The sequence below is a fragment of the Camellia sinensis genome, chromosome 13 (genome assembly GCF_055761805.1).
Source record: "Camellia sinensis isolate YWXY chromosome 13, ASM5576180v1, whole genome shotgun sequence".
Taxonomy (NCBI): domain Eukaryota; kingdom Viridiplantae; phylum Streptophyta; class Magnoliopsida; order Ericales; family Theaceae; genus Camellia; species Camellia sinensis.
Window position 1 is genome coordinate 87,112,114 of NC_138973.1, and position 24,558 is coordinate 87,136,671.

Genomic DNA, 24,558 nt, shown 5'->3' on the forward strand with positions numbered 1-24,558 from the left:
CGTAGAGGGCCCAAGGAGTCACGTGCCTCCCTGAATTTTGAAATTTTTTTTTTCAAATATAAAGAAAATATTTTAAATAAAAAAATTTATACAAATATTATTTAGAGTGGAATGTCAATGACATTTTTAAAATTATGATAACAATAATGATTGTTTTGATTGAAAATAAAAAGATTATGATAAGTCATATTATTACCTATAAAAATTTCAATATAATGATGATGTCTATATTTATTGACATGCAAACATAATTAAATTAATGAAAATATAGAATTTGTTAGATTATTAGTTACATTTGACATGTGAAATTTATCCTCCATGTGTTTCTTTACTATTAATTAGTGATATCACATGTCAATAATGGCGTGGTATTACTATTATATTAAATTTTTATTCAAATTTTGTATAAAAAATTACTTTATCATTATATAATTTATTTTAAAACGTATATTCATGATTTTTTTTTATATTATTCATAATATACTAGTTACAAATAATATTCAGTGTGTTTGGTTTTAATTTTTTGAATTTAATTTTTTTTAAATTGATTTTTTTTTATCTTTCGTGTTTTTTTTAGTGAATATTTTAAAATTTTGAGCAATTTTTTTTACTTTTTTAGATGCATCTTACTTAGATGTATCTAAATAGTAAAATATTTGTGAAAAAATATTTTAAAAAATTAACAAATATACAAAAAAATATACTGAATTTTTATTTTTTTTGTATTTTTGATATTTAGTAAATTTTTTTTTAAAAAAATTCGTAAATATTATACTTTTGAAATATATTTATGTTCAATGTGTCTAAAAATTAAAAAAAATAATTAAGATATTAAAAAATTCAATAACAATAAAAAAAAAACGAAAATGAAAAAGTAAAATTTTTTAAAAAATGAGTTGTACAAATAGAAATCAAATATAATCATTAGTTTTTTTAAAAATATTTTTTAAAGTCAACCGTAAAGATTTATGTCAAATATTTTTATAAAAAATTTTAATATTATAATTAATAAGCGTTTTTTTTTTTATTTAATTTATTGGCTCCCCGTAGTTATTTCAGCAGTTACCCAACAATTTATAATAATTTATTTACGTGTATTAAAAACGTGACACTAGACTTCTCCGAGTCAAGAGCCTCTCCTTGTAAATTTGTGCTTGCATCCGTCTTTACAGGTTTTCGGATTTACTTTTAGGCCAAATTTTGATAATTCGAACCGTTATATTTTATGATTTATTTATTATATCATACTTGTAAAAAATCAAGTTGATCGGATATCAGAAAGTATGTGTTTGAAAAATTGAACTAAACACTATTTTTTAAAGAATTTAATAAACAGTTTTCCGAACATATACTTTTTGATATCCGATCAACTTAATTTTTTACAGGTATGATATACTGAATAAATCATAAAATATGAACGGTTCGAATTATCAAAATTAGGCCTAAAAATAGACCCAAAGACCTGCAAGAACGGACACAAGCACGGAAGATGCAAGGAGAGAATCCTCACTCGACTTCTCCATCGTTGGCCATCCACATCACAAGTACAATCCAGATCAGAATCCAAGCGGCGTACAATACAAAAAAAAAAACACTACAGAGCTTGTTCCAAATCACACCACGTGTCCACCCCAACAAGGTGGTAGCTCGTCCCACCTCACTCAGATTCAAAACACCGTCCGTAGGTATCACCACCACTCAGAACCACCATCTCCCGCCGGCGATAACCCCACCTCCGGCCACCACCACCACACATATACATACGTACATATATATACTATAGGTTAGGGCTTATATATATACATATATACGCATATATGCAGAGCATTTGAATCAATTCATCGATGGTGAGGCGTAGGAAGGGCTCTGGATCGAAGAAAGCTTCGAATTTGGAGAATCAGCATGACAGAGAGAAGGAGGAGGACGAGGAGGAGAATGAGAAGTCGAAGAGAGAGAGTAGTAGAATCGTCGAGGAAGAGAGAGAGAAGAAGAAGTCGAAGACGAAGAGAGAGAGTAGAATAACCGAGGAAGAGAGAGAGAAGGAGGAGAAGAAATTGAAGAGGTCGTCGAAGAAGTGGAATTGCATCGACAGTTGTTGTTGGTTCATCGGCCTTGTGTGTTCGATTTGGTGGTTTTTGCTCTTCATGTTAAATGCGATGCCTGCTTCGTTCCCTCAGTACGTGACGGAGGCGATCACGGGGCCGTTGCCGGATCCGCCGGGGGTGAAGTTGCAGAAAGAAGGGTTGAAGGCCAAGCACCCGGTGGTTTTCGTCCCCGGAATCGTCACCGGAGGGCTTGAGCTTTGGGAAGGCCACCAATGTGCTGAAGGATTGTTCAGGAAGAGGCTTTGGGGTGGTGCATTTGGGGATTTGTATAAAAGGTAATAACTTAATTTTCTATTGTTGATGGATAATTGTGACTTCTAGTAGCTTAATTTGATGTTGAAATTGCTTGAAAATAGTATAGTTTGTGAATTCGTTTTGTGTACTTTGAATTTCATTTGTGAATATTGGTGTAAGAAAAACCAATGAACTGACTTGAAGATGTAATTGGCCTGTTTGGTGTAGCTTGTAAGCTAAAAATTGATAATGAGAAAGTAAAAGTAAAAGGAAAATCACCCTCTCGCAGGTTTTAAGGATCAGTTCGTTTCAACTTATTTAAAGTATTTTTACCTAAAATGCTATAAGCAACGCTGCATCAATCAGTTTATCACATACTCTCAAATTAAAATAAGTTATGATCAACTCTTACAAGTTGCAACAAACAAACCCATGTCCGCTTGGGTTTGAAAATTTTGTACCGATACAATCAGACCAAAATATTAGTATTTAATATTTTTATATTTTAATTATTTGAGCATTAGAATTGAAGTAACCAAAACTGATAATACCTTTTTCTAATAAAAGTTAGAGAGGAAGGCATAGATAGAGAAACTTTCACTCTTTTCCTTTTTTCTCTTCTTTTTTCATTTATCCTCAATATGAAATTCTACAAGCTTTATAGTGTGAATCTCTCCTCTACACCAAACCAATAAAACCAAATAGTAGCATGCCGTTTGTTTCCGGTTCCTCAACTACAAAACCAAAATATTAGTTTTAGTGCTAAACTTTCCCTCAACTTTGACCAAACTGAACTGTTTACAATTTTGAATGTGATATGTGGAGCAAAAAGTATGTTTACTTGTTTAATTGCTTTTGATAGATGGAAAGTTATGGGTGTTTTTGCTGATGAGTCTCTGTTTTTCAACTAAATTTAGTGAAAGATAAAGTTATGGGTGTTGTTACTGATGAGTCTCTGTTTTTCAACTAAATTGGTGAAAGATAAATTCTACAAGTGTCTATTCTGTTTTCTTTTTTGTGGGATGCTAATAGAAAATGTAATTGACCGTTAAAGTAGAGAGGCTATCTTAGCAATTAATGGGGGAATTGGTTTTGATAGTTTTTGGAAAGTTGTACTAGCGGTTGATGATAACTTTGAAAGAAACTCTTTCTTGAGTCAGTAATAGAACCAAAATTAGGGGAGTATTCAGTTGGTTTGATTTTGGTTTTCAGAAAACACTTTTCAAAATATTCTATATTTTTATTTTCCGTATTTTTTTGTTTTCAATGATTTTTTTTAATACTTTAAGCAATTTTTTTAATTTTTAGACATACCTGACATAAATACACTTAAAAAGTAAATATTTGTGAAAAAAAATTAAAAAAATTCACTAAATACCAAAAATACAAAAAAAATTACGAAAATTCAATACATTTTTTTGTATTTTTATGTATTTATTAATTTTTTAAAATATTTTTTTACAAATATTTTACTATTTAAATACATCTAAATCAGGTGCATGGAAAAGAAAAAAAATTGCTTAAAATTTTAAAAATATTCACTAAAAAAAAATAAAAAAGCACACAAAAAATAAAAAAACTCAATTTTCAAAAAACTAGATACAGAAAATTGAAACTAAACACACTGAATTGATTTTTATTCAACCAGTTATCACAAATTGGCTTGCTTTGCTTTATGTTGTGGACCAATCATTTGGTGCTCTGAAATCTGAACCTGAAAGGTGGTTCATTGATTACACCAGAAAAAAATGGTAAAACATGATGCAGGAAAAAAACAAATAAGGGCCAGGCAACCATGTAAATGAAAAGGGTTTCATTATATATATTCTAATTAAAAAAACTGTTTGTGTGTGCAAAGAATAGGAGGAAGAACCCAATGCGGATTTGAGCAGACACATCTCTCTAAAATGGAAATTGGTATAAGAACCCCAAACCCCCCCCCCCCCCCCCCCCCCCTTTCTTGAGAGCATAATGAAAAAGATTTATTGCATTTCGACAGTTGAATCCGTTGACTGATATGGGGGTTTTGTTGCATTTCACTGCTGAGTGTTTAGTCAATTCATGCTACATCTAACCTTGCCAGCATAATGAAAAAGATTTATTGCATTTCGACAATTGAATCTGTTGACTGATATGGGGGTTTCATTGCATTTCACTGCTGAGTGTTTAGTCAATTCATGCTTGAAAAATCTAATAACTCTCGAGATATTGATTCGTGATTATGTTTCAATTTTAAACGGTGAATATCAATTCCAATCTCAATCAAACAATCAATTACAAATTGGTGCAACGATTTAATGTGAAAAAAATCACACCTCCAATTGTGATAAAAAATCACGGACCAAAATCATAAAATAATCCACTAAGAAGATAAAAATGAATAACACGTGAGTACCCTCAATTACCCAGCGAATCCGTGCCCGAATTGAACCAAACCTAATGTACCCCTTCTACCACCGTCTTTACCTCGGAACTGCTTTGCCCAATATTGAATTTACAATGCCGATGTCGAATCCACAACGATGAGTCACTCCGGAATGTACCAAAACTTCAGGAAGTTTCTGAAATCCACCGATGAACACCTCTCTCTTTATGTGAATGAAAGAATGAAAACAACCCTTGAAATTTGACACTATGTAGTTCCTCGATCAGTCGATCACCTTTTATACATTAAGGAAATTTATAGAAAAACACCCTTCAATATAGAACACTTGGTATTTTATTCATCTCTGAGAATTTGGACAGGTTAAATCCTAAACATAGCGAACAGTGCACTTTATACTAAACAGAGTCGTGAAGACTGCTCGAGCGCACACTTTACCGCTCGAGCGGTGTGACTAAAAGGTGGTGCAAACATATAGGCTAACTGCTCAAGTGCATCATCCACCGCTTGAGCGGTGAAACATATTATCCAGAAGTTCAGTTTGCAGGCAAAGATACTGGATGATTCACTTCACCGCTCAAGTGCACAAAAGACCGCTCGAGCGCACAAAAGAACACTCGAGCGGTCAAACCACTTTGACTTTTGTACATAGTCAACGAAGTGGTAAATGAAGAATGCTCATGATACGGAATGTCAACACAAACTCGTCTACATAGGCACAATTTGGATTGGATTCTCATCTAAACACTCATAGTCTTACTAAAACAAAATAGCGAATAAAATTACAACTAAAAGGAGTTTTGTCAAACGAGATTGCCAATTACAAAAACCTAACAATGCTACATCTAAAATGGGATAGTTGGTAAGATGATCACTAAGTGCTAATTGGAAGGTTTAATCATTGATGCATCCGTATTGTAGCTATAGAGTAATGAACTGAACACTGGTTGCTGTCTAACATTTTAGGGTTTTCTACGTTAGTTGTGAGTATAATAAGTCGTTCACTCTTTTATGCTTGTGCTTCAAAACATATTTCATCTCTGCTTGCTGAGAGGATGTTAAGTGCAGTTTTAAAATTAGATCACCTGAACCCATCAAAGCATGATATTAGACTCTTTGGACTTTAATATTGGTTTAAACTAGTTATTTTGATGAAAAATGGATATATACCCTTTGGAATTTAATAGTGGTTTAAACTATTATTTTGATGAAAAATGTAGAGGTTGCATGCCTGGGGAACTTACGACCAATTATTTTGGTCCTATAAAGATTCAGATCTTTGATGTTAAACCTGCATGGCACATGCTTGTACTCCTTGTCATGTTCTCAGTACAGCAGGTGCCATTAGAGTCCTTATTAAATAACTTAGCTTGACAAGGTTCTTCTGGTTCTAATAATTGTAACTTCCATTGCTTACTGATATCTGACCTTTGTTTCCTTCTAAAAGTTTCACTTTGTGAACTTTTCATTGCAATAATGTTGGTGGAATTGATTAATAAAATGATTTTGCCTTGTGTGTGATTTTCTGCAGACCCTTATGCTGGGTTGAGCACATGTCACTGGATAATGAAACTGGATTGGACCCTTCTGGTGTAAGAATTAGGCCTGTATCTGGACTTGTGGCAGCTGATTACTTTGCACCTGGTTATTTTGTATGGGCAGTTCTAATCGCAAATTTGGCACGCATAGGATATGAGGAGAAAAACATGTATATGGCTGCATATGATTGGAGGATCTCATTTCAGAATACTGAGGTATTTTTGAGACATACCCTTTCTTTTTCCTAAGAGTCTTTTTTTCCCCCCCCCCCCCCCCCCCGCCCGTGGATGATATAGTTCATTTCAATATTTTTTTTTGGTTATAATAGTTACGTTTGGATCAGCTTGAACCTGAGAATTGCTGTTCTTACACCCCTCAATAACTTTTCGTTTGCCAGTTCCGTCGACCATTGGATTACATGCCCTTAGTTACTGTGCTTGCAATGCCTGCCAAGTTGGTCATGTATGGTATTGTATTGCTAATAAAATTTAACTCCAATGTCGAGTGCGGAATGGATGGGAGCAACTCTCAAACTCTAGTAAAATTGATACATGACTTGCATACAGATTGGAAGGGAATGTTAATGTAGAGGCAAGCCTGTCAAAAGATGGTTCATACAAAAACTTATTGAGGGGTGTAAAGTTGGTAATTCTTAATTTAAAGGTCAAATTAATCTTGTCTATTTAGTACAGTATTCTCTTACATAAGATGAATATTATTCCAACTTGAATTGAACAGGTACGCGATCAAACACTTAGCAGGATAAAAAGTAGTATAGAACTCATGGTAGCTACGAGTGAAGGGAAAAAAGTGGTCATAATACCACATTCAATGGGTGCTCTTTACTTTTTGCATTTTATGAAATGGGTTGAGGCACCGCCTCCAATGGGCGGTGGAGGTGGATCAGATTGGTGCTCTAAGCATATAAAGGCAGTAATGAATATCGGTGGACCATTTTTAGGGGTTCCAAAAGTAGTCTCTGGATTATTCTCTGCTGAAGCCAAGGATATAGCTGTTGCCAGGTTCTGCTTATAACTAATGTAAATTGGATTGAGCTAGATTGTTATTGTCATGGCTTGCATCTTTCACTTTGTCAATTTCTACCTTGTGAAACAAGGGCTGCATGTTATTTAGGGAAAATATTGATATAATTTTGATTTTTTTTTTTTTTTTGTCTGATTATTTTACTTTATTTAAATTGTGCATATACCTCAAACCTGCATTCTGCATGAAACCATAGTTGTCGCTCTGAATTCTACCCTCTTGTGTGTCTCTGTCTACTCTCCTAATCCAGTGGATAATCCTACCGTCTAGAAATAATAATAATAAAGAGTTATCAGAACTTTAAATGGGGGCTTTTGGGGCTCTTTGTTTTATTCAAAGGAAAGAGAGCAGCTATTTATTTTATTCTATTAAGTTGTTCAATTCTACTCTGTACTAATATTTTTAGTAAGAAAATTTTTTCATGCTACAATATTCTAGCCCTAGTAAATGTTCAAGTACTACCCTATCTATTATGTGGTTTTTCTTGGGGTATAATCAGGAGATTGCACAATATCAAGTTTGTTAAAGAGTTTTTAATTAGTTGACGATCTTAGGCTTGTTTTCGTTTCATTATCGGTAGAACAGAGTCTGCTGGAACTTCCATTAACTTTGATTCTCATGTGGAAACTTTGAGGTCACTTCCATTCATGTGTTACTCAAGAGGCCTCATGTATATAATCACTCTTAAGGAATTTACCTCACTTCAATTCTTTTAGAATTGGTTATGGTGGCTTGATTTGTGTTTTAAATGCTAAAAATTCAAAGAAAGGGTGTTGAATATTTAATATACTGTAGGAGGTAATGAATTCAGAAATGTTATGTTATTATCTAGGATACTTCTCTCTACAATGGATTCTGAGGGCATGCATTTGACATGACATGCATGTATCTCCTGCTTGGACATTTAGAAAAGAATTCCCATTTATTTAGTTATATGGCTTTTGTTGTGGACTGTGGAGTCTATTTTATAAGTCATTACTACTGTTTTACAGGGTCGTGGCCGTATTTCTGGTGCTTTTTTAATGAGATTATTACTGATTAAAAAAGTCATTACTTTAGATTTTGCTATTATTCATTAACGTTCTTTGACTTGCATAAGCAAAACCTGATCTGATAAATGTGAATGCTAAGTTACTAACATGCATAAATATTTGTTCTTATTCTGCTATATATGTTTTATTCCATTCTTGGCTTTAATAGATCGTACTTGTTATGCAGGGCTATTGCACCAGGTGTTTTGGATATAGATGTATTTGGTTTTCAAACGTTACAGCATGTCATGCGGATGACCCGTACATGGGATTCAACAATGTCAATGATACCAAAAGGTGGGGACACTATCTGGGGTGGCCTTGATTGGTCACCTGAAGAAGGGTACAAATGTTTTGCAAAGAAAGCAAAGAACAATGAGACAGAGACAGTGGGACAAAATGGAAAAGGGTGTTTGGATAATAGAAAACATGTGCATTATGGGAGAATGATATCGTTTGGGAAGGATGTAGCTGAGGCACAGCCAACTGAAATTGAGAGGATGGATTTCAAGGTAATGTTTTGAGTTCCAACTTAGTTACTTAATATGAAAGCCACTTGATTGAAATTGAAAAGAAATTTCTCTCTCCCTCCCAGTTTTATTATAATTTGGAGGATGAGATATTGTCATGTGAATAGAAAATCTAATCAGTCTACACTTTACTTTTGTAGTTATCATAAATTGCTTCCTGTTTGATTTCATCACTAGTTCACACGATGCCTAGTTTTCTAGATAAGCTTCTGCCTTTACCTTCATAAGTGGTTCCTTTAATGCCTGCAAGAATGTTTGTTCTCGCTTTTGCTTTCCCGACAACTAATTAATTTAATATCTACTCCATTCATTTCTTAATTATGTCTCTCAGATTTAGGTGAAAACATGCATTGAATCATTTATCTGATGGACAATGTGAGTGAAATAACTTGAATCATTTATCTGGAAACTAAATTAAGAAAACACTGACAGGTATGACAACGTGATAAAGTGATCTCGTGCTTAGGTTAGTCAATGACCCAATTGTTCATTCCTTTTTAAATACTTGCACCTTGTTCATTGGCTTTGAGGTTATCACTGATTTTGTTGGGTCTTTGAGAGGTAGGAATCGGGTGGCTTTTACACATTTGCTGTGTGTGATCATATGGTCGTGAATCATGAACATTGGTTTGTGGTGACAAGTTTGGGTTGGAAATAAGTTCTTTGATGGCTGGAGATTGCAGAGTGGCTCTTCCCAAAGTAATGGACAGCCATGAAGTGTTGTTGAGAGAAGATCATAAAGCGAAGAAAACTTGATCATGGGTGGGCATGGTAGTTGCTTAATTTTGAAAGATGTTAGGTGTAGATATGAATTATGTGACACACTGGAGATTTGAACATTAGGAGCTTTTCTTCAAGTGTAACTAACTATGTTTGGCTGGGAAACCTAATAGTTTTCAAAACCTAATACTTTTCAAACCAGGCAAACCCAATTAAAAACTTTCCTATCAATTGAACCAGTTAATTTTGATTTATCAGAGCAATTGATTCTGTTGCTCTTATAGAATAATCAGAAAAAGAAATAATAACAAGATGATCACTAATTGTTATGCATGAGTTGGCAATGATCAAATCGTGGTATTATCTGTACCCCAGGAAGTAGACTCACAATGTAAGCTAAGAGTCACAAATTCTTTGTTTTCTGACATTTTATTTAAAACGAATAATCTCTCAATCTGGAATCTGAAATGTTAGAATGTGTTTGCAAATTTTATTTGCTGGAAGTGCTCCTCGCCCAGGGAACAAATCCGTGGTTTCCTATGGCTCCATTCTTTTTGTTGAGTCGCAAATTATTTTGCTTGAGAAAACCTAAGACATATTTCAACCCTACCCACCACTTCAGCACCTGCAAGGGGTAATCATAATTGAATTTTTCCTCTGCGAACTATGACATATAATGACATGCTTTATGTGTGCACACACACTGTTATTTACAGTTGCAATTGCATAACTTGAGACCAGGGGCAGAACTAGATTTTTTTTCTTAGAGGGGGGCTGAAGGTGAGATGTAGTTGTATATAGCCTTTGGCCGATAAAAGCACTCCATTGATTACTGGAGCAAAGTTTTTTTTAGCAAGTACCATTATTAAGAAGTTTTTTTTAGTTGTCTAATGAAGTTTGTGGTTGGAACTTGGAATGTTTGTATATATTGCTGTAATGTACATTCGGTTGAGTTCCTCACCTCTCCACTTTTTCCCTAACCCCTTGAAGCAGTGATGCATTCATCATTGTCATCACAATATTTGATGACAGAGAATGGGGCTGATGGTAGGGAAAGGCTATGGTACACACCCTTAAAAGGGTAAACCATATGCCCTGTTGTAAATACGCCACATTGATTCATAACAAAATCACGATGGCTTGTAACTTTTCTCACCATAATGGTTCGTAACTACGACTTTTCTTATGGTGCTCCCCTTCGTTAACATAACCACAATGGTTCGTACCTAACACTACACAAACTCGTAACTTTTTTTTTGTGGTAGGAGGGTGTGACCTTGCCCTTAGTGGCATTACCGTAATAGGTGTTGAAGGTAAAATCTCTAATCTGTTTTGTTTGTTTATGAGGGAGTTATAGTAAAATATCTACTCTTTTTTTTCCCTATACTTATTTTCTCCCCTAAATATGAAAAAATAAAAGACTAGCACGGGTTCTACAAAATTTTGTACCAAACAAAATGGAAAGTAGTGATAGTATAAAATTGAGGTTGAGATTTGTGAATATTGCTCGTCGTAGGCATGGACTCTGACAACTTTAATCTTACTTTCTTAGAAAGGATATATAGATTTATATTGAGGAGAAAGTTCAAGCCAAAATATTGGAGAGTTCATCCAATCTAATATGTGTGTGTGTGTGCGCAGACCGCCCTTGCTTGAGTTCTGATGTTATTTACTTGTTGGTTGATCTGTAGGGTGCTGTAAGGGGCAATAACCTTGCAAACTCAACTTGCCATGATGTATGGACTGAGTACCATGATATGGGCATGGCGGGTATCAAAGCTGTTGCAGATTACAAAGCTTACACGGCTGGATCAGTACTGGATCTGCTACATTTTGTTGCCCCAAAGATGATGAAGCGTGGCAGTGCTCATTTTTCGTATGGAATTGCTGACAATTTGGATGACAAAAAATATGAACATTACAAATATTGGTCAAACCCCTTAGAAACAAAGTGAGACTCTATTTACTTCTTTTTCTTGTGTGTGCATGCACAGGCACCTGCTTTTATGATCTGGTTTTTTGCATTCACTCATCCAATTTTTTTAAGCTAATTTATCTTTCTTGTAATACTAAATCGTCACTTGTTTATATGTTATACAATCAATGCTTCTTGTTTCTTTCCTTAATATTTTCTCTCTTTCTTTTTCATTTTTGGTAATAGAATATAAGCAGAAAAGCCCTATATGGTGTTGGACAAATTGCAATGGTGTTGGTCTAAATTGCAATCGTTACTTCTTCCTTCCAAACTAATGGAATGTGTAATACACGTGCTGATTTTGATAGTGGGCCTATTTTAAAAAAAATAAAATTGTAAAAGACATTTATACCGTTATCTTCATCAACCACCCCTAACCTAAGAACCCTAACCCACACTCTAACCAGCCACACCCTCCCTCCTCTCCAACACTTCCAGCCACCCCATCTCCCCTCCCCAGGCCCCGTGGCAGCCTCCTGTGCATTATAAACCAAAGAGAGCAAAAGTTATAAAAACATTGAGCTTCCAGCGTGCAATGTTCATCATCCTCCAATTTTAATTTTTGTGTGGTCAATTCTGTTTACGACGAACATTCAACCTTCGAAGCCTAATAGAGTGAATGATCATGTGAAAATTGTGAAATCTTTGGGACGTCCATTTATCACAAAATGCTTCTTTACTTGCTTCACTCTTATGCATTCTCAGGTACTGAGTTTGAGATATGCCTATTAGTATTTTCTTATAGTGGCTATGTCCTTCACTGCCAAGAAGCCCTGAATATATGTATGTATACAGTGCATATAAAGTGTGTGTATGATATATCCTGTATGTGTATATATATGTATTTGTTTGTGTGTATGCTTTAAAATATAATTAAATTTAAATTAGGTTAAAAAGTTAGGAATTAGAATAAATAGTTAGGGATTTAGGATTAATTTGTGATTTAATTGAATTAATGTTGGATAAGTTAGAAATTATGTGTATAATAGAGAGAGAGAGAGAAAGAGAGAGAGAAAATAAGAGAAGCCAAAAAATAAGGCAGGGGGCCAGAAAGTTATTAAGGTCATTTAGAAAGTGTTTATAATGGGAGGGAGAGAGAGATGGGGGTATTAAGGTTATTTCGCATCTGTTCTTAACATAGTTAGGATTGCAATTTAGTAAACCATATTGAGGGCTCTATGCTTATATTTAAATTATAAGGAGTGATGTGCTCCTAGATCAAACCACTGGGGGTCAAGTGAATTTTGTCCCTTTTTTTACTGCAAATTTTGAATTTCTGTGATGCTTTTGCAGATTACCAAATGCTTCTGACTTGGAGATTTTCTCTATGTACGGGGTTGGAATCCCCACTGAAAGGGCATACATTTACAAGTTAAGTGCTGCCTCTGAGTGTTACATTCCATTTCAGATTGATACCTCAGCCGAGGGTGGGCATAACTGCAATTGTCTAAAGGGTGGAGTTTTTTCCATTGATGGAGATGAAACTGTTCCTGCCCTGAGTGCAGGTTTTATGGCTGCAAAAGGCTGGCGAGGAAAAACCCGATTCAATCCTTCGGGTATTCCTACTTACTTAAGGGAATATAATCATGCCCCTCCTTCATATCTTTTGGAGGGCCGGGGAACTCAGAGTGGTGCTCATGTCGATATAATGGGGAACTTTGCACTGATTGAAGATGTTATAAGAGTGGCAGCAGGAGCTACTGGAGAAGACTTGGGAGGAGATCAAGTTCACTCTGATATCTTCAAATGGTCTGAAAATATCAACTTACAACTCTAATACTCATTGGTAAGTTTCTAAAGAGTGTTGACAGGATGCCTTTGAATAATTGGAGATTTACTTAGTTGCAAGCTAAGAAGCCTAGACACAAACACAACAAACGGACATGACAACATGAAAATTTTAAAAAACGAAGGACACAATACCTGGCGAACACGCAAAATTTATAGCTTTATATATTTATTATATGGAATATATAAGAATAAGCCATTATTATAAATCATATATGTGAATACTTAATTCAAAGATAAGAATTTTTAAAATCTAGAGGAGCATGTGTACAAATTTATGTTAGTTTTTTTCTTTTATCGTTAGATTGTAAGTTAGTTTATTCAAATTTGTATTGTGTTTCATGTGTGTCTAAGCAATAGACATACGTGTTCTCCAAGTGCTTGAAGTTTATGTATATCAAGCTATCCAACACCCTCCTGCACATGCAATCCTGTCTTACACGTGGAGAGAAAACAAAAAACCAAGAGAAGAAAACAATCAAATAGAGAAGAAGAAACCAAACGGGGACCAAATACTAAATGCCAACGAAGAGACTTGAACCCAAGACCTCTCTCAACCTAAGCTGTAATACCAAGTTAAGTTGCCAATTGTCCCAAAAGCTTAAGCTGTTACAAAATGGGCCCAACAATATATATCAAGCTATCCAACAAACTTTGGTGTTTCATAGGTTCCAAGCTATTTCCTCCTGGGGTAATAATAATAATAATTGGAAAAGCAACTGGACTAACATTTTGTTGATATTATGTCATTGCTTAACTCAAAGGCAATCAATAGTCAGATAAACTACTGGTATTACCTTTTAAGTATTTGGTGGTAAACTGTCAATATTATATATATATATATGATCACTGCAAGAGTAATTTACAGATGAAATATGCCTTCTTATTTAACCCAGATTATGAAGCAGTGTTGTTATATCAAATTTTGAAGAGCACCCCTTGGAAAATTCAAATCAATCATTCCCATAACTGCAACTACTTATTTATTTGCCAATCATTACTCAATAAATAAGATTGAAAACCATATTTTGAAGGACTTGGAATTGTCTTTATAAATTGTTACCAATAACTATCCTTTGAAATGGTTAATGTATACATACACAAATAAATAATAAACATAATACAAAAGACAATAATGAATCAACCATATTGTGCTGCCTGTGACATACTAGTGTATATTTGTTCTTGGTTTGGCCCACTCCTTTCTATTGATCTTTCCATTTTCATGTTACATGAGATAACCTTTCATACTTCTACCTGTTCATATAGCTGTTGAAATGTGACATGTTTTTCATATAGAGCTATTTATTCTTGTTATTCAGATTAACTGATTAACGAACCAGGGAAAGCAGTGGCTCAGTGATGTGAATTTGTATTCGCATTGAAACCGGAGAAATCAAATAATGAGCTGCTGGCAGGGCACCAAGGTTTTTATGATGCTTCGTAATTTTTTATTTTTTATTATTTTGGGAAGCATGGAATTGGCATCCCACTTATATTCACCCCAGAAATTTTAAATAATCCACTAATTATTTATTGCTGAAGTAATGAAATATGTTAGTGTATGTTGTCCTTATCTCTGAAGTAGTTATGATTTTAGATTGGTCTGCTTATAGAAATTGGAGAATTTCAGAGCGATGTTTTGTGAATGGATAGAACTTAGTCATTTGTTCAAGATATTATTGATAATAAAGTTATTAACACATCTGCAATTGGATCCCACTAAAAATGTCTCCTTTTTTTTCTCTATTTCCTTCTCTCTTTTCCAACACTTTCTTTCTCTCCTCTGCCCCGCCATACACCACCAAGCTCCACCACTACCACCACCACCACCAAAGGCCACCTCAACCTCCCCCTCCCCCTACCAATATCTTCGCAATCCCCTCCCATTCCCTCTCTTCCCTTCTCTCCTCCTCTCCCACAATGCCTATGGTGATTCATTGATCATTGTCTTTGAATTGACTGATGATTTTATTTATATCTATGGTGATTCATTGACCAGAAGAAGCATGCAAGGGGGAGAGAGAGGGGGAGGAGAGAGGAGGCTTTTATATCCCTGTTTTCAACTTCTAGATCTGAATTTCCTCTCATCTTTAACTCAGTGTTTTTATACTTTTTGTTTTTATTCATGCATGATAATTGAGAGTATTGTCTTTTAGATGAACTTCTTTACTTTTTGTCATTGAAGCTGAGTCATCTTCTTCCATTTCAGTTCTGTAATGCTTTTGTTTCATATTTTATTGTACCATCCATCAATAGTCAGCCTTTTTCTTCTTTTTTTTTGATAATAATAATCCATATGAAGATTGTATCCTAGTATAGATCAAGCCAACGTGCTCAAGTTGGCATTTCATCTCTACTTCATATATCTTCGTATCCTAGTATAGATGTATCATCATACGAAGCTTGTATTGATACTCATCCATCAATAGCTATAGTTCTTGGTTTTTGGTAGCAGTTGGCCCGTGGAGGACGGGAGAGCGGGGCGGTGGTGTGGTGGTGAGGAGAGGAGAGAGAAGGTGTTGGGAGAAAGATGGTAAGAGAGAGGTATTGGTTGGGTCCATTGGTTGATGTTGTTACCACGTCAACCAGTAGACAAAAATGTGATAAAAATTGTGATAAAAATAGTCATTTTTGCATCATTACTGTAAGCATTGAAGTTGTACAAAGTCAAATATTAGGGGTGAGCATGGTCCGGATTAAATCGGATTAGGATAAAATCAGGAGTAATTCGTTATCTACGGTTCCTAAAAAATTAAAACTAACTTAATCCATTTAAATCATGGAATCAATCCGAACTAATCCATTTAAACACGAATTGGATCGGTTTAAGACTACGGATTCACATAATTAAATAACAAAAAAGTATATATATAACACTTTAATGTCATAAAAATATAAATATAGCGCTATATTAATTTCACAGTAGCAATATATCTTTCTATAATAGCGACATACTATAATAAAAGAAAATATTATGCGGGTTTAGGTTTGAGTTTAGATTTTATATGGAATAAGAGAAGATACTATGGGGGAGAATGTATAATAAAAATATAAACTATTTGTATACGATCCAGATTGGTTCCAATCCGAAACCGTGGGGTTCAATCCGGAACCAATCCGTGGACTATGGATCATGGATTCAAAAAACTAATTCAAACCTGCCGGATTAGACTGGACTGGATCAAATTACGAATTTTATAAATTTCTTAGCCCTATCAAATGTGGATTCAAATACAGTTTTTTATTATAGCGACTTCTTAATTTACCAAATCCAAGGTGTTAAAGTCAACTTGTTGCTTTGTTTTGTTTTTTTAATGATGAATGTTATTTTTTTTTTTTTTTGGATCAGATGATGAATGTTATTTGGTTTTGAGTTTTTAACTCTTCTTTTTTTTTTCTTTTTTTTTGTTTTTTTTTTTAACGTTTTAATTGCGGAATCTAAAAATCGCCTTTGCATCTAGAAAACAACCATGTTATTCTACTATGTGCCCTCACTTGAAAGAAAAACAGCTTGGTTAGGTTTTTAAAAAATGCTTTTTAGAAAATTTTATTTTTTTATTTTTTGTATTTTTTTATTTTTACTGAATTTTTTAATATTTTAAGCAATTTTTTCTACTTTTTAGACATACCTAATATAAATATACCTAAAAAGTAAAAAAATTGTGAAATTTTTTTTTTAAAAATTCACTAAATACCAAAAATATATAAAAAAAAATACGAGAATTTAGTACATTTTTTTATATTTTTATGTATTTATTAATTTGTTAAAATATTTTTTCATAAATTTTTTACTTTTTAGATACATCTAAGATTTATCTAAAAAAGTAAAAAAAAAATGTTTAAAATTTAAAAATATTCACTAAAAATAAAAAAAACACGAAAATTAAAAAACTCAATTTTCAAAAAATTTAATTTAAAAAACTCAAACAAAACACACTAAATATAAAGCAAAGGTGCTTTTCCTCATTAGTAGATGTTTTTTAAATTCACTTAATTTAGATATACTTCAAAAATAAAATATTTATAAATTTTTTGAGCAAATTACATATACCTCCCTTGAGGTTTGGTTAAATTACAGATATCTCCTGAGGTTTCGGAAATTACATACCGCCCCATAAAGTTTGTATTTTCATAACAATTTGTCTCCTGAGGTTTAAATTTCAAAACAAATTATCCCCTAATTTGTTATGCAAATATAGCATTCAGGGGGGAATTTGTAATTTCTCAAACTTCAGGGGTATTTGTAATTTAGCCAAATCTCGAGGGGTATATGTAATTTGCCCAAATTTTTTTTATAAAAATTAATTAAAATAAAAAAAATTCAGTATATTTTGTTTTTGTTTTTTATTATTGATTTTTTATTTATTCACAAATATTTATTTTTTAAATGTAAATTTTGTTTAAAATATTTTCAAAAATTATTTTTTTAAAAAAAAAAACTCAAAAACTGATTCAAATACTCAAAAACTAAATAGAATACTATTTAGTGTGTTTGGTTTCAATTTTTTGAAATATTGAGTTTTTTATTTTTTCGTTTTTTTTTTTTATTTTTAGTGAATGCTTTGAAAATTTTAAGTAATTTTATTACTTTTTTAGATGTACTTTGCTTAGATGTATCTAAATAGTAAAATATTTGTAAAAAAATATTTTTAAAAATTAATAAATATACAAAATTATGAAAAATGTACTCAATTTATATATATATATATATATATATATTGTATTTTCAGTATTTAGTGAATTTTTAAAATATGTTTTCATAAATATTTTATTTTTTAAGTATATCTATGTTAGATATGTCTAAAAATTAAAAAAAAAATATTTAAAATATTAAAAAAAATCAGTAAAAACAAAAAATATAAAAAATAAAAAAGAAATTTTTTTTTAAAAGTAACTGAAAATAGAAACCAAACAGAGTAATTATTATTATTATGGCAATCACCATTTTCATGTCACTAAAATTCCTTCCATTCAAAATGAAAGAAAGTCAAAAGGAGCTGCCCAACTCATTGGTAAGCTGATTTTTGAATTTTTTTTATGCAAAATTATTAATGAGAATGATGTGGCAAATATATTTTTGATATTAAGGAGTATCTTGATTTTTTTTGTAGCAAGTGAAAAGTATAAATTTTGTTCCATTGGAGCTGTTCGGAGATTTGTTAAATCTGTCAAATGTTAAGATATTTGTTAAACCTGTCAAATGTTAAAGATATTTGTGAAGAGAGAAAGTATTTTATATAATAGGTATATCACATGATCGAGATAATATAGTGTATCATTTTATTTGTTAATTGAAATCACTTTTTATTTGGCCTGAGGTACTGAGTATTCGACTACATCAAATTTCAGTCTCATTCCTTATTATAAATGTCAATTAATGGTGATATTCTGGGGTGTTTTGAGAAGTTGATAAAAAGTTGACTTTTAGCTTTTTATCAAGTTTTTTGACTTTTTTGAAAATGATTTGGAAAGTTGATAAAAAACTGACTTTTTTGATTTTTGGTTTAATATTTTTTAAAAGTGTCACATCACTCCAAAATGACCAAAATATCCTTCCTTAACATTTATTTTTTACTTTTTCAATTTTGTCTCATAGGTCCAAACTGTAATTTCAGTGTTGCGTTTTAGAAAGTTGCCAAATGAATAAAGTAACGTTTTGGGCCGGGAGCTTTTTTGGAAGATGCGTTTTTTATTGCTTTCCAAAACGGCACTATATCATCTCAATCACGTGATGTACTGTTATATAAAATAAATAATTTCAAGTAATTTCATATTAAAGTAATTTTAATTCAAAATAAGATTTAAAAGGCATTTCATCTTAAAAGTACTAATCATCAAATATTATTTAATTTATTTAATATAAGTTTGAATTAAATTTTTATAATATTAATTATTAGATTACAATTTTTTTTATAAATATAATGGGTAAATTATACTCCCTCCGTTATTTGTCCATCTTTCTTTTTTTTTTTTTTTTTCGATGTTCCAAAATATTTGTTCTTTTTGAAAAATCAAAACATAAAATTCTAGAGAATTTCAAAACTACCTTTTAAAAATAATTACGAATATATTTAATAATGAGAATAAAAAGGGCAAGATGGTAAATTAGTATATTTTGATTTGATTTCAAAGCAATAATTACATGTCCCATAAAAAATTTGGAATTTCCAAAAGGGATTATTATTGTGTGACATAGGGAGTACTAATCTCTATTAGATTTGGAGAAAACACAATAAGTACTATAATTTTAAGATAATTACACTGACCTTTCTCTTTGGAAGATTGAAGGGATTTGAACTAATAGAGATGTAATGAATACACAAAAATAAATAATATAAAATATATATTTCAATGTAAAAAAATGACAATATCATTTTTTGCATTTATATAACTACCGAATTACAAATGAAATGGGGTTTAAGAGTTATGTTAATTTAAATCATAACCAATGTGTAATTATAATAAATTTGTGAAACTTATTATATTTTTTTCTAAATTTTAAAAAGGAGGTTTGTGGAATTTATTCAAATTTAATTCAAAGACACAACATATGTAATTATTTCATCAAAAAAAAAAAAGTTAAAAAGTCAAAATTATTAAAAATGAATGATAAAAAAATCACAAATCAAACACACTATTTATTTAGTTTTTTTCGTGTAAATAAAAAAATCGTTTTTAAACATATTAATTGTTTTCATATCATAAAAAATTTAAAAGATTAAAAAAGTCAAACCTTATATTTTAAAATTTTGGACAGAAATGGAGCTCCAATGAAACTGCTAAATCGACAGTTAAGCCTGTCAGATTTTAACTTATTGCCCACAGCTACAACTTGTATAGTCAGCCCCACGAAGAGAGAGAGAGAAATAGGGAAGCGGAGAGGGCCTGCTTAATCCTTAAGCCATCAAAACAATGCTTAGGTCACAAATATTACTTATATATTTTTATTATTCTTTTTTTAAATAAAAGTCTTCGTCCATTAAGAAAGAATACTTAAAATTATTATTTAAAAAGAGTAATATTATACAAACAAATAATTTTTAGTAATTTTTTTTACTAATTGAAATAAATTTATAATATGAGTAATTGTCACGACCTAAACTCGCCCCTATAGGTTTAACGTCGTAATCGGTCAGTAAATATCAAAAACATATATCATCCATTGAGCTGTGCAAACTTATATGAAACAGAAAATTTTTAAACCTTATGTACAATTATCCAGACGTCATTCTTACATTATACCCACACACATTATAATCAAAGCAAGAAGGGATTAAACCCCATATTCAAACTTAACAAAGAAAACAAAACTTAAGTCATAAACACAAGGCCTTGAACACTTGACATATTCGGAACCTCCACGAGAGGCGACAGAAGCCCTCAGGCCTGATCTTGCGCTCGCTCACCTACATATATATAAAAACAGTGAGTTAAAACCTACTGAATAACATTAATATAAAGAGGTTAGTGAATGAATTCCGAACACATCATATTCATATAACAGACCATAACAGAATCAATTCGCATATCCAAACATAATAATGGTACATCCAATAAAACATATCATGTCGTCATCCGACTAGAGTAGTTGGTTCTGGATATCAATTAAACACATCACTACTTTGACAAGTGGCTAACGAGATCTTGTAATCACATATATGTTATGGACTCGTATTAACATGTCGTCCCCCATGACTTGGGACTTTCTATGGATGTCATACTAGATTTTAAATAGGACATTTGTTCATATTAATAAAATCACATTTCAGAAATCATAACTTATCCAATAACATTTCAAATATGATTCAAATGAACATTCTTTACAATAACATTACTCACAGTGGGTTTCCAGAAATAATTGGTCGATCCTTGAGTCTTGACCTACAACACAAATATCCATAGCACAAAACATATTTCATCATTACACATCCGTACGGCCATTACGGCTTAGCTTTCTTTACATTGGTTTCTTACTCAGTCCATTTCTCATAATTTGTACACGTTAACCACATATTCATATTTGTCTCATAATTTCTAATTCACTTTGCTTATGTTGTTCCTTAGCTTATTACTCTTTAATGACTCATAATCCATGCCTAAATATGTTCATAAAAGGATAGGAACAAAAATATGAACACAGAATGTTTTTCTAAAATATGTTGAAAATGGCTTGATCGCTCAAACGCAACTTCAGTTGCTCAAGTGGACTGCTCTGACTACAAAAGTATTTGATGGCCTCATTCTACGCTCGAGCCACAACTTCTTCGCTCGAGCGGTCCGACAATATACAAGTGTGACAACCCTCACCTCTGATTAGCGTTAATTTGTGATTTAGCATGATAAGTAGTTGATTAAGATGAAATCCTAAATTGATTACATGAGTGTGTTGCTTAATTGCATTTCTATCTGTTTGTTACAGAATGATCTGTTCATGTTTTAATTTCGAATTGCAAATTGAAGGCCTTATCGGCGACCGATTTAGAAGTTGATTTGTGTTATATGCTAATTAGGATTTATAGAATTTTATGGTAGGTTTAATTAAAATTCGATTTGGAATGATTAAATTAGAATAAATAAAGTTAAATTACATTAGTTGAGTTTATTACATAATTGCCATTAAGTGGATTATTTCAAGGCCATTTGTTTGTGTTCTCTTTTCTTTGTTGACACCATTTTCCACCTTCAAAACCCAAACCGTAAGAGAGAGGGAGAATAGGGAAAAATTTATTTCAACAAGAGTTTTTGCTTGAATTTAGAAGAATTGAAGGAAATTTTGAAGACTAGTCTACATTGTTCAAGGTTTTGGCTTAGGAGAAGTTTGATTGAAAAGCCTAGGTAAGAGCTCAACCCTTTAATCTTGTTTTTGAGCCATCTAGAGCTTGTATGTAAATGAAATAGGTGAATTCATGGGTTAATTAAGCTAGAATTTGAGGTAGTCAAGTGAATTCATGTATGCATGTACATGTCCTTGCATTTTGAGGTTGTCTTCATGAGATTCACACATGCATGTCCATATTTTAGTTGTACTCTCGAAATTCACCATGTTCTTGAGCTCAATCTTACATTTGGTCATACCTTGGAGCATTAGAGTTCATGAGAACTCATGTATGTTATGTTCTTGCATTATTCATAGAAGTTTCATTGAAATTATGTTCAATTGACATACTTTTGGGCTTGATTTTATAAAATGATCTTCAAAACATGTTGTATTATGAGTTTCCAAGTGTTTTCCAGAAAATTGGCCCTAAAAATTGAGTTTTGGCATGTTTGATTCTTGGTTTGAGCTTTGGGAGCAAATCTGGAAAATCCAAATTTTGGCTTCCTCGCTCGAGCGAAGGATTCCACGCTCGAGCGACCACTTTTGTTTTCAGACTCTCGCTCGAGCGACGGAATGCTAGCTCAAGCATAAATTGCAAGCTCTCAGGTTTTTGCGTGTGCAGACGCACGCTCGAGCGACGAGACCTACGCTCGAGCGAGCATCGAGCGGAGAATTTTAACAACTAGTACTTTTTACATTTTTTCAGACCGCTCGAGCGAAGGAGTCTACGCTAGAGCGACCTCTTTCATTTGGTAAGCTCGCTCGAGCGAAGGATCCCACGCTCGAGCGAGACCCCTGTTTTCAGCAAATTTTGAAAAGTGTTTTAAAGTACATTTTTGTATCCTCAATCCATCCTAGGCATTCCTAGGCCATGTTTAAGGTATCTTAATTGAGGATATTGATATAGAACCACACCAAATCAAGTTAGGGGCTAAGTTATTAATCCCGAGTGTGTAATTTAGTGTGCGTGTTCATTCTGCAACTGTGTAGGTTTGGCACTCAGGGACGCTGTCTAGCCTGCCCATAGCCCAGTAATCTGTGAGTAACACTGTTGTAAAGATATGTTCAAATGTATTTATTTTCTGATTGATAAATTATATTGGTTTCTGAAGTGATACTTTTTATTGACTGAATGATGATCTTATTTTCTGAACTGTATTCGTGGCATCCATAGCATATTGCTATTGTTATTGATATTGTTATCGCTATTGTTATAGAGATCTCTGTCAGTTCCAAATCCTGAAACTATTGTTATTGTAAGACGGCCATCAATTGATTGTTCGGTCTGTCAAGACCTAGTGTATTATTGCTATTGGATGTACCACGTATGATTCATGAATATGATGGATCGACTTGATCGAATTGAATGCTTGATTGACAAATGATATTGATTGAAAATGTTTTAGTGCTAATCGATTGTTTTAAAGACTGTAAGGACATCATTCTTAACCTCTTTACCCATTTGTTATTCACCGGGCTTTAGCTCACAGTTTATATATATATGTAGGTGGCCAGGCCCCGGACCAAAGCTGGAAGCGTTGAGTTAAGCTCCTGTTTTGTCAAGCCAACCATCGCACCTCACTTCGAGGTTCCAAGTCTGCATGAGTCATGGCTATTTTGGGGTCTTTTGGATCCACCCTTTTTGTCTCTGTTAATGTAATGAATGTTTAAGACTTGGTTGTACAGTTATGGTGTAGGGATTGAATCCCTAACCTGCATGATATGTGTTTCTGATATGTATATATATGTGAATATGTTCATAAAAGCCTTTTTTCATTCAGAATTTCACAGCTCATTGGGCATTCTTTATTATTAATCGGTTTCTGCCGGCCCCTTTATATTGTTCAATTGTCTATATTGTTAATCAGGCCTTTGGTAATCGCGGATTACTGGCCGGTTACAATCCTAAACCCTGAGGGGCGGGTTTGGGTCGTGACAACAAAGGGTTCGCTTGAGCCACCAAGTGGTCGCTTGAGCTATCTGTAACAGACTACAAAACTACTAGATGCTCACTATGTTCGCTCGAGCGGTAAATCCGTTGCTCGAGTAATCTGCAAATTTCTAGGTTTTCAAAACAGAGTCTCGAGCTTCCAAATGCAAATTCAAAGGCAAAACTCATGCATGGCTTGTTCAAAAACTTAGAACCATGTTAGAAAATCATATACATGCTCTGTCTTAAATTATTTGTTCAAGAATCTCATGAATTTAACCAAAATTGTGCTCAAAACTTCTATGCATGTTAAGCTTTATAAACTCTTTTCTCAAAACTCATGAATTACCAAATTTGAGCTCATAAGTCCCATACATGTACAAAATTCTTTTCCAAAACATGAAATCAAACTTCAAAACATGATGAATTACACATGTATGTGCCAAATAATTCATAAT

The 24,558-nt window shown here is 32.8% G+C and overlaps 1 protein-coding gene across 1 annotated transcript; it reads left to right on the forward strand.

Annotated features, from left to right (window-relative positions):
• Positions 1 to 1,572: 1,572 nt before the first annotated feature.
• On the forward strand, positions 1,573 to 14,923 carry LOC114280456 (phospholipid:diacylglycerol acyltransferase 1). The gene is made up of 7 exons (XM_082902771.1): positions 1,573 to 2,380; positions 6,254 to 6,476; positions 7,000 to 7,283; positions 8,524 to 8,848; positions 11,278 to 11,537; positions 12,855 to 13,347; positions 14,672 to 14,923. Exons 1-6 carry the CDS (start codon positions 1,845 to 1,847, stop codon positions 13,336 to 13,338), a joined length of 2,112 nt encoding a protein of 703 aa, XP_082758897.1. The 5' UTR covers positions 1,573 to 1,844; the 3' UTR covers positions 13,339 to 13,347; positions 14,672 to 14,923.
• The last annotated feature ends 9,635 nt before the right edge of the window (positions 14,924 to 24,558 follow it).

Excerpts from the sequence above, each read along its gene's own strand:
- LOC114280456 (XM_082902771.1), top strand. The coding sequence starts at position 1,845 with ATGGTGAGGCGTAGGAAGGGCTCTGGATCGAAGAAAGCTTCGAATTTG. Across the intron at positions 7,284-8,523 it reads AAGGATATAGCTGTTGCCAG|GGCTATTGCACCAGGTGTTT; the intron begins GTTCTGCTTATA and ends CTTGTTATGCAG. Across the intron at positions 8,849-11,277 it reads TTGAGAGGATGGATTTCAAG|GGTGCTGTAAGGGGCAATAA; the intron begins GTAATGTTTTGA and ends GTTGATCTGTAG.